The following is a 15,640-nucleotide window of genomic DNA, read 5'->3' on the forward strand; positions in this document are numbered from 1 at the left end:
CAGCCAGTAAGATGGTTCCAAAGCTATGCGTTTCCAGGGAACCATAATGGAGACGGACACGTAAACAGTCTAAGTAAATTCCCAAGTAATGAGCAAGCCTCCGGGAAATGTGTTTGAGCAGTCTTCCTAGTCTGTCGTAATAGCACGCACAGGGTGTCCTCATATTTACTGACGCATATCCGTATATACTAGTCCATTATTGGGAAAAAAATGAATTTACTTTTTCTCGCTTGTCTCGAACCCAAATCAGGGAACCGTACCACAGCCGAGCGAATCAGGTAATTTACCCCTTATAGTAGTTACATCTTTCCGGTCTTGGCATTTATAATTCAGGTGAGACAGTAGTAAGCAACAGGGCAGAACTCAGGAGTTAATCGTTAACACGGGCAGCATCCATGCCTGTTCAAGTTCTAGTTTTGGTTTTTCCACACTGCTGCTCCTTCTTAGGGTTCCGATTTTGACCTCTTCAGCGAAATAAGTGTAGTTGAAATTAGCCTTGTGTTTTACTGTAGTGACGTAGCCTACAGTGGCTGGCAAATGGAAACATGCTCCATGAACTTTTCCACATGTTGTTGTCGTCTTATAACGTCAAACCTAAGTATATTTTTAGTGTAGGGATTTTATGTGGCAGACCTTCACAAACAGTCTCATAACTGTGAAGTGAACAGCAAAATGAACCATCAGCTCTAAACTGGTTGTGCAATAACAACATTCAAGTGTTTGCGATAACTGGTGATGAGTCTCTTGCATCATCGTTGAGGAATTTCCTTCTTTCAGAATTATTTCCCTCTTTTGAATGTCCTAACACAGCATCAGAAATACATTTAAGCAATTCAGAGGTGGACTTTTTGGTATGTTTCGGGTTAAATATATTTAAGCCATTCAGAGGTGGACTTTTTGGTATGTTTTGGGTGAACGTCAGGACACAAACTGATGGCATGACGTTCACCTGTAGGATTTTCTGATAGACAGCTGAATTTATTTATCCATTAATTTCAGCCAGTCATCCGGATCCTCAGTGAGCAAAGCAACCCCAGGCAATCACACCATTATGTTTGGGCGTTGTTTTTATCACATGCTGTGTTGTTTTAATGCCAGATGTACTGTCATGGGCTGCACACCATGCAAATGTTGAACTTTCACCTAGTCCACAGCATAATTTTCCATAAGTCTTGAGTATGCCAATTTTTTTTCTCTTTGAATTGATGTCTCTTTACATGATGTATTATTTTTTTTAGATCTTGTAGCTTACTTCACTTTGTGTGACACGTTCTATGTAAGTGATTTCTTGATTTTTAAAAAAAATCGGGCCATACTCAAACCTTGATGTGGCCAGTAAAATTGAACACCTTTTCCCCAAAAACTGCAGTTAATTGCCATTAACTCATGATTTAACAAGGAGGGAAATCAGGTTTGGGCTTTTCCTTCATAAAATCAGTTATATACTTAATTTTGCATTAACTTGGCATTTCTTAAGTATCAGAATTGTCTTAATGTTCCAAAACACTAACTATTTTTTTCCAAGGAATTGTAGATATTGAATTCCCCTCATTTTTTAGGTCCCACATTGAATCGGCAGGACACACATGTGAGCTCAGACATGCAGAGGATTTTGAGTCTTCTTCTGACGTGGCAAACCTGCTCTCACAAAATCCTCAATTTGAAGGTGCACTGGCCATTCATCTATTCAAGGCCGGCAGACTTCTGCTAGGTAAAATGCATGTTTCTTTTTCGATCCATTGTGTCATACCGGACAACCATCAAAAAGATTAGGAAAGCTGTTTGGTTTCCCATATCTGCCTGAACAAATCTATTTATGTGTAACCTTCAAAACAGACATCCAAGTACCCTTTGGCATTATCTTTGGTGGAACAGACATCAATGAAGATGTGAAAGTTGAGACGAGACGTGTGGTTATGGAAAAAGTTCTACATAAAGCACGGTGATATTGCTGAATATCAGTACTAGAGTGAATCTATGAATCTCATCATATTGGTTTGACGCATCACACAATGTTTTCAGTGGGCCAAAAGGAAGTGGGAAAACCAGGTGAAAGGCACTGCAAACTGTGGGTTGTGGCGCTGGAATGCAATTGCCCTGTTAATTAATGGATAAGAGACGCATTAGAAATAGGTCTTTTTTTTTTCCTCTTCATAAGTTTAACTCTTTCATGCACCCTGTAACCTGATAACATGATAAGATGCCCACTGTAGTAGCCGCTGTCCTTGAAAGGGTTCATTGAAAATCGTTGTTATTTTTATTTATTTTCGTTGTTAATCATCCCTATTAATTTGCTAAAATGTAAACAGACAGAGGGGATCTGTCGTAACAGCCAAAGTGGCCTGTGAAAGTTTAGGATACATGGGTAGAAAATATCTGCAATGACCTTCTCGTCCTCTGACATTCCAATCTTAGTTATCAAATGCAGTCAGCTGTTAGCCTTCTGGCCTCTTTATTCTCTATTCTTTTTCCATTTCTTTTTCCTACCTACTTAACCTGTGATTCAGAACAGGAACCATTTGGGTTTTTTTTCTGTTTATTGGTTTTGGGGTTTATGTAAAACTTTGCGAATCAAGTATTTTAAAATTGTTGTTTGTTTCTTTTTCGTCTCCCATTGGAATTGTTGCTGCTTATACAAGCCTTTAATGCAAATTCATGACCAAGTATTTCACTGAAATGCTTTCTGCAAAGTTGAGGGTGACAAGAAAATGTGTTTTTGAACAGGTTTGCAGTTGCATTTACAGACAAATTGAAAAAAGAGGCTGAGCTATATTTGGTAGGGTTTTACTTTTTTGAATTCCATTTGACCGTCTGCAGTATTTCAAGTGCAGTAATTGCTTCAATGCTAGGTCTGAGGCCTTTGTTTTGCCAACCAGTTGCAAATATCTCCCTCTTAGAAGGTGATTATTCATGTGCTAAATTATTCACAACGATGTTTGTGTCTGTATACATTATCTTTCATGCGCACACAAAGTTACAACTGACATAAATATATAACTAAAATTAATGCCTGAAGTGGTACTTTGTTTTGGATAAAATGTCAACCTTTAGACTACCCATTTAGTACAATAGAAGCCGTTATTTTGCGAAAGAAAAATGCAATTATTTTGATTTAGTTGCGATTATGGCGCATCAACAAACAGCAGTAGCGACTACTTCATTAAAAACAACAGAAAGACTTTTGTTGCACAGATAAGAGGATGCATATCTCATGCCAATCTGGCATTAAAACAGTATTACATTGTTTTATTTTCTGATTACATTCTCGCAATGAATTGCAGATTGAGGCTTGTGGCATGCTTTATCTGTCATTTAGCGCTAGCAATTGGTTGACAGGACACACATTTGCCCATTTTACGTCACAGAAAAAAAAATGTGGATCCAGTGTGATAGCATTCCATCTACGCTTGATTTATAATGTAGAAATTCAAATTATCCTACCCGCGTTTATCTTTTTGAAGTACGCATTTAGTCTGAAAATCTTGACAGTTCAAGATAATTGCCTTGTCCCTCATTTATGAAGCAGTTACTGTACTTAGTGATAATCAAAGTGTTCTGAACAAAATGCACAATCATGCCAGTGTCTTATTTTAACCGAAATGTTCTGCTCCCTGTGGCCCCAACACCCAATCTTAAGCACTCCCAGAGCAGCAAAATCTTTGTCCAGCCACAAGGTAAGCTCTACAAGAACATTCATTTTAAGTTATTTAAACTAAAGAATAAGAGACACATTCACTGCGTTAACCTTCATCTGTCAGACGCAGGTAAGATCGCAGTGTAGTCTTTGACACAAAGATAGCTAGGTTAGCTCAGTTGTGCATTTAAGTGATGAGACAGATTAGACCTTATGTATACTTTTATTATGAAATGCTACCATTGAAAATGTGATTCCGGTTTGGAAATGTATACGTAGACTCCACTTTTGTGTTGCTTTTCTGGATGTCAGCATGTCCACCATTTGCTATACATGACTTGATCTGGCAGGGCCCCATAAAGTAATGCATGTGAACTTGGCTGCACTTCATAAAGTGTCAACCTGCAAAGTGCACAAATGTAATGCCTGTCATTCACACATTTACGGACACAAATAAATTTAACAAACAGATTGCCCCCCCCCCCCAAAAAAACATGGTTATATTGTTACTGCAAATCCATTTCCAATTACGTTGGGACATTGTGTTAAACATAAATAAAAGCAGAATACAGAGATTTGCAAACATGTTCAACCCAGATTCAATTGAATACACTGACTACAAGGACAAGATATTTCATGTTCAGACTGATAAACTGTATTGCTTTTTAGAAAATAATCATTACATTTTTATGGCTGCAACATGTTCCAAAAAAGATTGATAAATTTGAGGAATGCTCATAAAACACCTGTTTGGCACGTCCCTCACATACAGCTAACTGGGAACAGGTGGGTGCTATAATTGGGTATTTAAAAAATTGGCTCGCTGAATTGCTCAGTCATTCACAAGCAAAGATGGATTGAGGTTCAACTGCGTTCTAGTTCAAAAGCCAGCATCTGTGATGGTGTGGCGCTGTGTCAGTGCCAAAGGCATGGGTAATTTACACATATGTGAAGGCACCATTCATGCTGGGAGGTACATACAGGTTTTGGAAAAACAATTGCTACCATCCAAGCAATGTGTTCTCATTAATGCCCGCGCTTATTTTGGTAAGACAATGGCAAACAACATTCTGCATGTGTTACTTACAACAGCATGACTTAGTAAAAGAGTGTGCGTACTAGACCCATTGAAATTATGAAGCGTAAAATAAGACATGTAGATATACCTGACCTCAACTTTTACTGCTTCATGAAATTTACATTGCTCCTATCCGCATTATTGTTAAAAGGTATTGAGACGCAAGCGACAGAGGACTTCAGCTGGTCTGAATTCTTACGGAGATCAGGTAACTGTCTCACTTTTTGTTCACTTTTCTTTGAAAATATATTTTTCTAAACTGTTCCCTTCAACTCATTCTATGTGAACTGTTTCTGTGACGTGAACTGTTGAGGCACAAACATGCAAACAGAGAAGTGAAGCGTAAGGCCATAGAACAGGAGTAGGGAACTCCGGTTCCTCGAGAGCCATATCCTGCGTGTTTCGGATCCCTCCCTACTCCAGCGCACCTGATTCAAACGACCCGCTCATCAGCGCACTCTGTGGAAGCCTGAAATGGTCATGATCATTTGAATCAAGTGTGTTGGATTAGGGAGAGCTCTAAAACAGGCAGGATATGGCTCTCCCTACCCCTGCCATCGAAAATTGGGAAGAGAGAAATGAGATGAGCCCTTTCTCCTCCATCCATTATTTGTGCATGTTTTTTTTGTCGGGGATGCTTTGGCGCAAATGCCGCGTCACTCCTCAACAAAGAGCAAGAGAGCAAAAACTATCCTTTGTGGAAAATGATAAAAATAGTGAAACCAAGTGAATTGAATAAGTAGGTACTGTATGTGATTCCTGGTCTGGAAATCGAAACGTGTTTGACTGTTTGTTCACAAAAAAACATGTTGATAATAGACTAACGGGAGGAGCAGCAAAACTAACGGGAGGAGCAGCAAAGCATTTGACACACAGAGCTAGATGAAAGAACAGGAGATGGAGAAGTTATGCTAATCGTTCAACTCATGTGAACTGTAGAGTCAGGAAATGCCACAATAAGTGCAGAGGTGTGCAGTACGGCGCACTTTTTACAGATATTTGTCTGGAACTGCGTTAAAGCAGAGCACATGTAACTATGAACAGCAAAACAGCAGGTGCATTAGTAGTTCTCTATCGTAGAGAGAAAATCACAGAAGAGTGAACAGCTACACAGTCAGACCCCTCGCAAAAAAAAAAAAAATAAAATAATAATAATGGAAGCATATAGGTCATTGCATACATCAACCAGGATGAGGAGATTCTATGGTCAACATTATATTGATGCATTAAATATTTACATGGAATATCAGCAGTTATTTGTGTTTTTTTGCTGTATTTGTCACCATATGGAGTGTTGAGTTTTATGAATTTTGAGACCAACACAATGATAGGTCTCATGGTAGCTGAAATGGGCATCAGTAAACCAAGACACACCCTTAAGGTTGTCTGCAAATTATTCACTATTTTACCCAATGACAACTGCGGCAGTTTATTATTGCCACAGTGCCCAAAATATCTCTCTTGCTGTGACATAAAGTGTCATTGTTTAAGTCCTTGCAAACCATATTGCATGATGTGGGAGCGAGAGAGAGATTAATTTTAGCCATTCAAGTGAATACCACATTCATGCACTCACATACCGAATCTAATCTTCTGTCAAACGCATCTGGGGGATTGTTCAGAAAAATGCCTCTGAAGTCAAAGGCAAACAAAGAAACAACAATTTTCAGAGAGCTCAGTAAACTGCACAAAAGTGTCGGGGAGGTGGGGGGTCTGGCATATTGGGCTATTTTTACAATTATACCTTGAGAAATGAATTGTGGCAACGATTTTGTATATTGTGACAGGTCTCCGTTTCAAACCCTTAACCAATCCCAATCCTAGATTACGGAGATGTACTGTGGAAATCATTTTCACAAGATGTCTTCCACACGCTCAGCACCATACACTATACCACGCTGCCATCCGCTTTGTCACCGGTGCTCCCTTTCACACTCACCACTGTGAGCTGTTCTCCATGGTTCATTGACCCTCTCTGCACGCACGCAGACATATTCACTGCTTCATGTTCATCGATGGACCAGTGTTTTGGCAAAACGCCACCGCATCTTTGCTCACTTTGAATACGCCCACCGCACTGTCCGTTCCAGTAGTTTTATTAACCTCTTTGTTCCCAAAGTCAGTACTACTTCTGAAATTCTTTTCAATTGTCTGCCCCAAACGACTGGAACACTCTAGATTCTAGAACAAATAACGCACACCTAATTCATCCCAATATGACAATTAAAAAAATGACTTAGGGACACCCATACATCATCGCTGCTGCTGAATCTTGTATCCATCATGCCAAGTAATGTAATGGGTTTAACTATATCACATTGTACAATTTGATGTACGCTATATGTACAGTCATACCTTGGTTTTCGAACGTATGTGTTCTCGACCAAATTAGTTTTCGACCAGAAGATTCGAATTTTTTACGCCTTGGACTCCAACCAAATATCGGTTTTGGACCAAACTAAGGCAAAGCTGAATGACTATTCCACTGGACTCCTCTCAGCTTCCTTACACGAGGAAGTGACGCTTTTTCGTGTAGACAAGGAAGTGAGGCTTCCTCGTGTAGCGTTCATTTTGAGCAGACTTGTCTGTTGAGATTGACGCAAATCGGACTGTTATTTCTGCATTGTGTATTAGACCCTAATCATGGCACCAAAGAAAGCAAGTGGAAGTAGGAAAGCTTGTCAAGAAAAGAGGAAAGTAGTGCGCACAACGATTGCATTTAAGAAAGATTTGATAGCGAAATATGAATCCGGTGTGCGTGTGTCTGTGTTGGCTAAGGAGTTCGGCATGCCGAAATCGACGATAAGCAGCATCCTAAAAAAGAAAGAACTTCTGAAAGTAAGTGATGTGGCTAAAGGATCTAGTGTGCTTAGCAAACAAAGGCCACAGGTATTAGAGGAAGTGGAGAAACGTTTGCTTATTTTCATAAACGAGAAACAGCTAACAGGGGACAGTGTTAGCCAAGATGCGATTTGTGGCAAAGCAAGACAATTGTATGGCGAGTTGATAAAAAAGGATCCTAGCATTGTTCCTGAAGAGTTTGATTTTAAAGCAAGCAGAGGGTGGTTCGAAAAGTTTAGAAGAAGAAGTGGGATACACTGCGTGATTCGTCATGGGGAGGCAGCCAGTTCAGACCAGGAAGCTTCCGAAATGTTTAACTTTGAGTTTGAAAATCTTGTCAAAGTTGAGGAATATTTTCCCCAGCAAACTTTTAATATGAACGAGACTGGACATTTGGGGGAAAAAATGCCACGAAGGACCTACATCACATGCGAGCAGTCGTTTCCAGACCACACACAAAGTGATGTCAAGGAGCTAATCGTCGAACATCGTGACGAGATCACGACAGAAGAATTTAAGGAAGAGCAGAAGAGGACGTTTAAGGAGATGTCTTCCGATGACGATGGGGGAAGGAAAGATGCCTCTACTGCTAGTATCAAAGAAATTTGTGCAAAATGGAATGATATCCAAAACTTTGTGGACCTGTATCATCCAGATAAAGCTGCAAGCAGTCGAGCTGTGTATGCATTTAATGACATTGTTATTAGCCACTTTCATAACGTTCTCAAAAGAAGGGAGAAACAAGTTACACTCGATAGATTCTTTACGAAAAGGAAGGAAGAACCTATGGCAGAGTCTCCCCAACCGAAGAACAATGCTGGAGTCGAGTTACCCGACGTTAAGGATGAGGATTCTCCTTTCGAGAATTAACCTTCCTGTTACTACAGGTACTGAACTGTAAGGATCCCCCCCCCCTCCACACACACATACACACATTAAAAATTTCTACTATTTATTTTTTCAAAGATTTTGTTACCTTGTACCATAGCACAGGGTTGCAGAGAGAGAGTCCATAATTACAGCCATTACTTTTGGATTTATTAGTTCAAGGTGTAAAAGAATGTAATTTACAATTGTCATGATGAGAGATGTGTATACAGTTTATGGTGTAAAATAGTTTAGAAAATGCTTTTAAAACGTTGTTTTCTAGACTTGGAACGGATTTAAATTATTTACATTGATTGTAATGGGAAATATTATCAACAACAAATCGGTTTTTGAACAGCCTTCTGGAACGGATTATGTATCGAAAACCGAGGTATGACTACAGTAATCCCTCGTTTATCGCGGTTAATGAGGACCGAAACCACCCCCGATAAACGAAAATCCGCGAAGTAGCGACCTCCCCCCCTTCATATAGGTACATGTACATAATATTTATAAGGCCAAATTTAATGGTATACATGCATGTAGAAGTAAATTTTGAAGTAATTAACATGACTTAATGTTGTATACTAATAGATTTAAACATTGGATTGGATACAACTTTGTTAAATGTGCTGTATGTGTAACATAGAGCACAAATTTCTTTCCTCAACATAAAACAAGAAACAAGAGGATGTATAAGTTAGGTTAGTTTATGAATAACAAAATACAGTAAACATATACATGTAGTACTGTATATGTTGCTCTATGTGACTCGCTGTTGCTTTGCTGAATTTCGCTGCTTCTCGCGGAGCTTTTGCGGACTAAAAAAAAAAAGAATATGTTTGAAAAAATCCGCGATGCACTGAGCCGCGATAAACAAACCGCGAAATAGCGAGGGATCACTGTATTTATTTTTTGTTGCTTTTTTTTCTGTCTGCAGCCAGGTTTCCATTGCAATCTATCCTTAATTGCCTCACCTGAGTAATGTTATTGTACCTTGTTCAATTGTTAGCATTTGGGCGTTAACCTGAGATAATGTCCTTTTGCATCATACAACTCACTGCAAGGACTTTCAAGAGAATGAGGCACTACACTGACAATAGGCTCCAGGGATCAGGGTCAATGCCCAGACTCCACGCTGTCACGTTTAGATCCTCTTTAAGAGCTTTAAAGAAGTGCCTCAGCCTCCTGATCTGGACTTAACTGACAGCAGGGGATTTCTCCTATCACGGTACTTTTAACGTGCATGTGTGTGTTTGTGCTATCGGAGGGTGGTTTGTTTACAGTGCGCTCTTCGCAGCATCAGAGGAAATAACACTTTCCATTGTCGATAGGTAGCCATTCATCTACCCGATACACAATCAGCTTGCATTTGCAAATTATTGTTGCAATGAACCAAACCACAACAACCAAGTTCATGTCATGTCACCTCCCTACAGTATATCCATCCTGGACTTATTTCTGACAAAGTTGAATAGTAATCGAACATTTCAAAGAATAGTTTAGAAAAACATGGCAAAGGGTTCTTTTAGTGTGCAAAGTCTTACTGCATGACAGCTTCCTCCAACACAAAACTATGAAAACAACTTTTTCGAATATTCACTAAGTCCATGCAAGGTAGTGTAATTCAGGTGTGTGTGTGTTTTCGTGCATGCACGTGTTACTAATACTAATCAGCCTGTGTGGTAGTGTTCTAAGGATTTACGCCTTTTGAAGGTCAGCGGCTGAACAGTAGTCATTGGCATTGTTCTCCAGCTGGGCTGTAATCTCTGGATTTCATCCAACATCGGGCACATTGGGCAAAGCGCTGACTCAGTAGTTTCCTCAAACAATTCGACATCATTACTTCTTTTCCAGCAATTCAAGGCTGCTCTTGACCCTGCCACGCGGTGGCTGTGTAGTTATGACTTAGAATGATTAGGCCACGGCCTTTCGGTGTCTCCCAATTTCCCTGCTGAGCATTACGACTCTGATCAGGGAATTGCGCAAACACATTAGTCACTGCTGTCTTATTTTCATCGTGACCTTGGGTGATGCATCACTTTCATTACCTACCAGTACTTTGGATGTTCATTATGCAGTGTTTTGTTATTTTAGCACTGTCGTTCTGTGTCTGGCCTCTTTCCAGATGTAAGTGGTGTGCATGTGCAACGGCTCCGCGTTTTCCTGTTGATCTGTGGCCTCAGAAGAGTCAAGGACCCTCTCTATTTAGTGGAGCGTTTCTCAGGTACATCATACACTGAAACCTGCTTGCCATTATTTAGACGGAGGTCTAAATAATGGCACCACATTCATTCAACTAAAAGGAATGAGTTTCATTGCTGTTCTTGTTTGTAATCTTGGTTTCAGAAACCCCTAAATTGCTAAGTTTTTCGTGACTGTTTCTCTTCTAACTTGAAGCTAAAGCAATGCCCGTATGCATTAATGACGGTCCTCAATCGATGGTTAAGTATCATCAAATTGGAAATGTATGTCAACGAGCAGACAGCCTTTTCTGACAGCTCATCATTGAGATTGTTGAATGCGCATTTTCCTCTTGGCATTTTCTTGAAGCTGTACATAAGAGAGAATTACCACTTTTTCAAAATCAGACACTCTTACTCTTTTATTTGAATTAACTTCATTGACACTGCGGAGGCGCCACATTTTATTTCAATTTTTCTCATATTGCGATGACACAACAACAGAACAGAAAGATTAAGGTGTCGTTATCCCTCTCTTCAAATTGCCTCATTGCCTGTTTTTTTTTTTTTTTTTTTTGTCTTACAGAGTGGCATAGTGAGAATCCTCAGAATGTGCTTGTTATAATTGGTCCAAAGGTAAGTACATTGGCTTAAATTGTCTGTTTTTCCTCTTTCGCTTTGTATCATGACTGTATATTGTTGCTACCAGTCGTTCACATAGCCATCAGCTGCTAACAGGACATACTGGCTCGTAGAGATATTACTTTAAATATTTTGTTGCAAATGTATTCAGCGCAGTGGCACGGTGGTCGACTAGTTGGCATATCTGCATCATTCATTCACACACACACCCATACACACACACACATACACACACACACACACATATGGTGGTCGACTGCTTAGCACGTCGGCCTCACAATGCAGAGTTCGATTTGGGGCTCTGGCCTTCCTATGTGGACTTTTGCATGCTCTCCCCATGCCTGTGTGGTTTTTCTCCGGGTACTCCGGTTTCCTCCCACATTCCAAAAACACGCACAACAGGTTTATGGAACACTCTAAATTGTCCCGAGGTGTGATTGTGAGTGTCAATGGTTGTTCGTCTATGTGTGCTCTGCGATTGGCTGGCAACCAGTTCAGGGTGTACCCCGCCTACTCCTTGAAGTCAGCTCGGAAAGGCTCCAGCCCGCCCGCAACCCTCGTGAGCATAAGCGGCTTGCATAACGGACGGATGAATGAAATCCGCACTGAGCATACGTTTTCTTCAAACGGGCTGAGAGTCATCAGGCAATTCCCTGTTGTGTCAAACTGCCATCTGCTTATTGAATATTTCAGATGAGCACTTACCTAACTAGCCCTGTACTGTATACAATAGGGCTCTGTCTTTTTGCTTTTTGAATGTACGGATGGATGAGCCTGGATCTTCACATGCACTGACATGTAATATGACATAAATCACCACCTCTTTCCCTGTCTCACAAATCGTTTCTCTTCTATCCTTTGTATTTTATTTTTCCTTCATGTCAAACATTAAATGGCTCGCTGTACAAACATGGATAGCCCAGTAATGTTAGTCTCCTGATTTGTGAAGTCACAAAGTCTTGCAGCCACAGAAAGCAGCAGCCACTTAAACTCCCGTTTTATTCTCTGTGCCTCATAAATTGATATTTTTTTCACTGTATCTTCACCTCCTCCCGAATTGCTTTTGATTTGATATGACATCATTGCGCAGTATTATATCTGCGATTGTTCTCCATTTTGAGCGGTCTTGTCAAGTAAAAGTTATGTTTTGCTTCTTGAAAACAACATCATTAGACATGGCCAAGGGCTTATCCTCTGTCTCCTGCCGCAACATTCGCCTCTGTGTTCTCCTTTGATGAAATGATTCAGCTGAAGCAGAGATGTATGATTCATCTCAACATGCCTGAATCACAGTGCAAGGTTTGGTTGTTTCTATGAGAAATGAAAAGGTATACATTTTATGGAAAGCAACATTTGTTTGTATGATTGCCACTTTGGGCCACAATTGTTCTGCGCTCTCGCAGTAGTCCAAATAGGCATTTGTCAACCCGCATAATAAAATCAAAGTGGCATCTTAAAAAAAAAAAAAAAAAAGACTTGTGACCGCCCAAGTGAGACTTACTTTGCTCAAGCTGTCGTGGTGCTCCATATAAATCCACAGGAGGAGAATTCAGATCAGTTTGTCACTGATGACACATCTCACTCCTCTGTCACTGCCACACAAACTCCATGCTCCTCCTACACTGTTGTGTGGAAAAAAATGTTTTCAGCATGATCCTTTATTTGTTGCAGTCACATAAAATAGTTGATAATTCTTCCATTACTATGCTGTAATTTCTGCCGGAGCTCCTCTTGACTCCACCTCTTAAATGTTACACTTCTGTTTCGATTTAATTAAACCTGGCTTGTGCTATAATGAAAAAGCTTGCTTGGCAACATCTTTGACCCAAATTGATATGTGACTTTTTTTTCTGAGGTTAAGCTAATGCACGCAAATCCCACATTGCAATTAATCACATTGGCCATCCACCCTACCCTGACCCCAATCTCTGAAAAAGACCGGATTTTCCGAAAATGATTTGCTTTCTGTAGATGTCTTTGTGTCATTGTTGATGTTGTCCCCCCTTGCACTCTTAATGATTGTGAAGCTTTTCTCTTTCCCAGATCGATACTGTGTTTACTGATGAAGTCGAAGCTGTTGTGAAGAGGTAAGTGGCTATTTAATTTTCATCGTCAGTTGCACACTCGATAAAAGACCTTGGGACTTAGGAAACGGCTCATGAAGTTGCTTTGTTCCTCCCAAAATGTTTGGCCGCATATGCAGCAAAACGTCAGATGACCTTCATTATCTAAAAGGAAACTGAAGTGAATGCAAATCTCTTTTTCACCTACTCCCATTTCATGATCTTTCTGTTTTTGGGCGGTGGGATTTCACCACCACAAAGTTGGTGCTCTTTGGTTCGGACTTCACCTGAACTCAATGTTCACCTCACAAGTAGTGCAGCCGTGTTTCTTGCCCGAAGCTTGTTGATGCTGCTCACCATCATTCACGCCTTTGTGAGCCCTGAGTCACGCCAGTCCTGAGCTTTGTCACCGCTTCTACAGAACAGCGGGGGTCTTCTTAGCCCGGGAGAGGAGCCGGCCGGAGCTCCACGCCGCCATGAAAAGGTGCTTTGCTGTCGTCAACAGTTCAGTCTCAGAAGGCATGTCAGCAGCCATCTTGGAGGTAAACATCTTCTGGCCTCAAGTCACATCATCGCAATTAAAACATCGTCAAACATTTCATAATGCATAATGAAAACTTACCGGAGGGTGATTAAGCAAGACTGGCAAATCCACTTTATCCCTTCGAAACACTTAGGACACTTCATTGTAGTCTTAAAGTTGGATTACTACCTTCGTGTGTTTGTCTCAACAATCTGCTGAAGGCATGAGCTGCCACAGATTGTTAATTCTGAAGGGGAGTGATTGTCCCCAAAATCTCATGCACTCATATTTAAGTTATGCTGTTTAAATGTCATCTGATTCAAATGTAGTAGCACGACACTGCATTTAGGATGGAGGAACAAAGCCTCTGTCAGACACAATTTAAAAAAAAAAGATTATGTTGGATAGATGGAATTGTTCCACTTTTAGTTTCGGGACAATCACGATTGCTTCAAACTTTTTCATGGTATAACCTGGACAATGTCTCACCTTTGTGTGACACTGCTGCATTTAATGCCGACTGCGCACTGTGCAGATTAGCATTTGGAGCAACCATTTTAACTTTCCTTACGTACGTACTTTCTCGGCAGGCGGACGAAAAGCTTATTGAACTCTGCCTCGAGGCCACTGCAAAATGGTGCCTCTCACTCACACAAGCATCCGTGTGTGACAAGAGCAGAGAAACATTTTATTTCACCGTGCATGAAGTTTTTTGATAGCGCTGCAGCTTTTCATGACGGTGCTGTTTCATGACGATTTAGTTATTCCAATGTTCTCGTTGGAACAGTCACTTATAATGGGCTAGAATGTCATATAAATTTGGGGCTTGTAATGACGATTTACTTTTTGCGCGAGAATTTACAACATACATTTTCAATTAGTTTTTCAAACAAGATTTAGGTTTTAAATTTGTGTATGTGTAAAAAAATAGAGAGAGAGATACATACATTATTACATGTAATTTGAGAACATTGATTTCTGAAGGGTATATCAAACGGGTAGTCCTTTTGTCATAGTGAGTACCCAAGAAATAGGTCTCCGTTACAAAAAGGTTGGTGACCGCTGCCCTAAACATTTAGTCACATGCTCAAATTTTGGGGAATGGTTTCTTAAAAACAACGGGGGTGGCTCAATTTACCCCAGTCTCTCCTATGCTCTATAATCATTGCAAAGAAGTAAATCAATCATCAAAAGCCCCAATTCAAGATGGCATTCATGTCGATGATGAGGGAGCTTCTCCTTCTGACCAGAACTGTGTGTGAGTCATATATTACATTTTGTCAACTAGCAAATGATTTGCAAATTGTGACTCCTCTCTCACAGTAAACAAAAGATGTTTTGTTTTGGATGAATGTAATATTTGTGCAGTCGTTTCTAGTTTTACTTTGCTGATTCCCCTGCTCAGCGACAGAAATAAGCCACCAATTACAACACACCGTAATGTGCCGGTGAGGAAGATTGAAATGCCTTGCGCCGTGTCCACTCGTCTATGACTAGAGAATGTAATTGCCTCATCCTCTGACAGGCAATGGATCTGGGGCTACCTGTGGTGGCCAGGGACATTCCAGGAAATAAAGCTGTGGTACAACATGAGGTCACGGGTCTGCTATATTCTTCCCCTCAGGTAGGCAGCCGAAGCACTAACACATGCTCTGATACTACGTTAAGCTTGATAGGATGCTTTGAATTTGTACTGCAAGGCTTTGGCCAAAAAGCTACTGCAGCTATCCCACAAAATATTGACCACTAACAGGCATCATTAAACCACCAACTGGAAATGAGCATGTCCCTTTCTTTCCAAAGATGCAT

At 40.4% G+C, this 15,640-nt stretch overlaps 1 protein-coding gene across 3 annotated transcripts in view; it reads left to right on the forward strand.

The window, feature by feature from the left end:
• The first annotated feature begins 106 nt into the window (after window positions 1-106).
• The window catches only part of glt1d1 (glycosyltransferase 1 domain containing 1), a 16,800-nt gene continuing 1,266 nt past the window's right edge, over window positions 107-15,640 (forward strand). The window contains exons 1-12 of one of the 3 annotated variants that reach the window (XM_019862840.1): window positions 159-278; window positions 1,239-1,276; window positions 1,560-1,711; window positions 1,837-1,942; window positions 2,725-2,776; window positions 3,638-3,674; window positions 4,864-4,920; window positions 10,549-10,647; window positions 11,190-11,239; window positions 13,289-13,332; window positions 13,730-13,850; window positions 15,357-15,455. In XM_019862840.1, coding sequence (XP_019718399.1) covers window positions 1,275-1,276; window positions 1,560-1,711; window positions 1,837-1,942; window positions 2,725-2,776; window positions 3,638-3,674; window positions 4,864-4,920; window positions 10,549-10,647; window positions 11,190-11,239; window positions 13,289-13,332; window positions 13,730-13,850; window positions 15,357-15,455 — 819 coding nt within the window. In that variant the 5' untranslated portion in view covers window positions 159-278; window positions 1,239-1,274. Of the gene's footprint in view, window positions 279-1,238; window positions 1,277-1,559; window positions 1,712-1,836; window positions 1,943-2,724; window positions 2,777-3,637; window positions 3,675-4,863; window positions 4,921-7,586; window positions 8,441-10,548; window positions 10,648-11,189; window positions 11,240-13,288; window positions 13,333-13,729; window positions 13,851-15,356; window positions 15,456-15,640 lie in introns of those variants that run through there. The other 2 variants (XM_019862839.1, XM_019862841.1) reach the window with 2 other exon arrangements.

Source organism: Hippocampus comes, unplaced genomic scaffold (assembly GCF_001891065.2).
Source record: "Hippocampus comes isolate QL1 unplaced genomic scaffold, H_comes_QL1_v1.1 scaffold147, whole genome shotgun sequence".
NCBI lineage: Eukaryota > Metazoa > Chordata > Actinopteri > Syngnathiformes > Syngnathidae > Hippocampus > Hippocampus comes.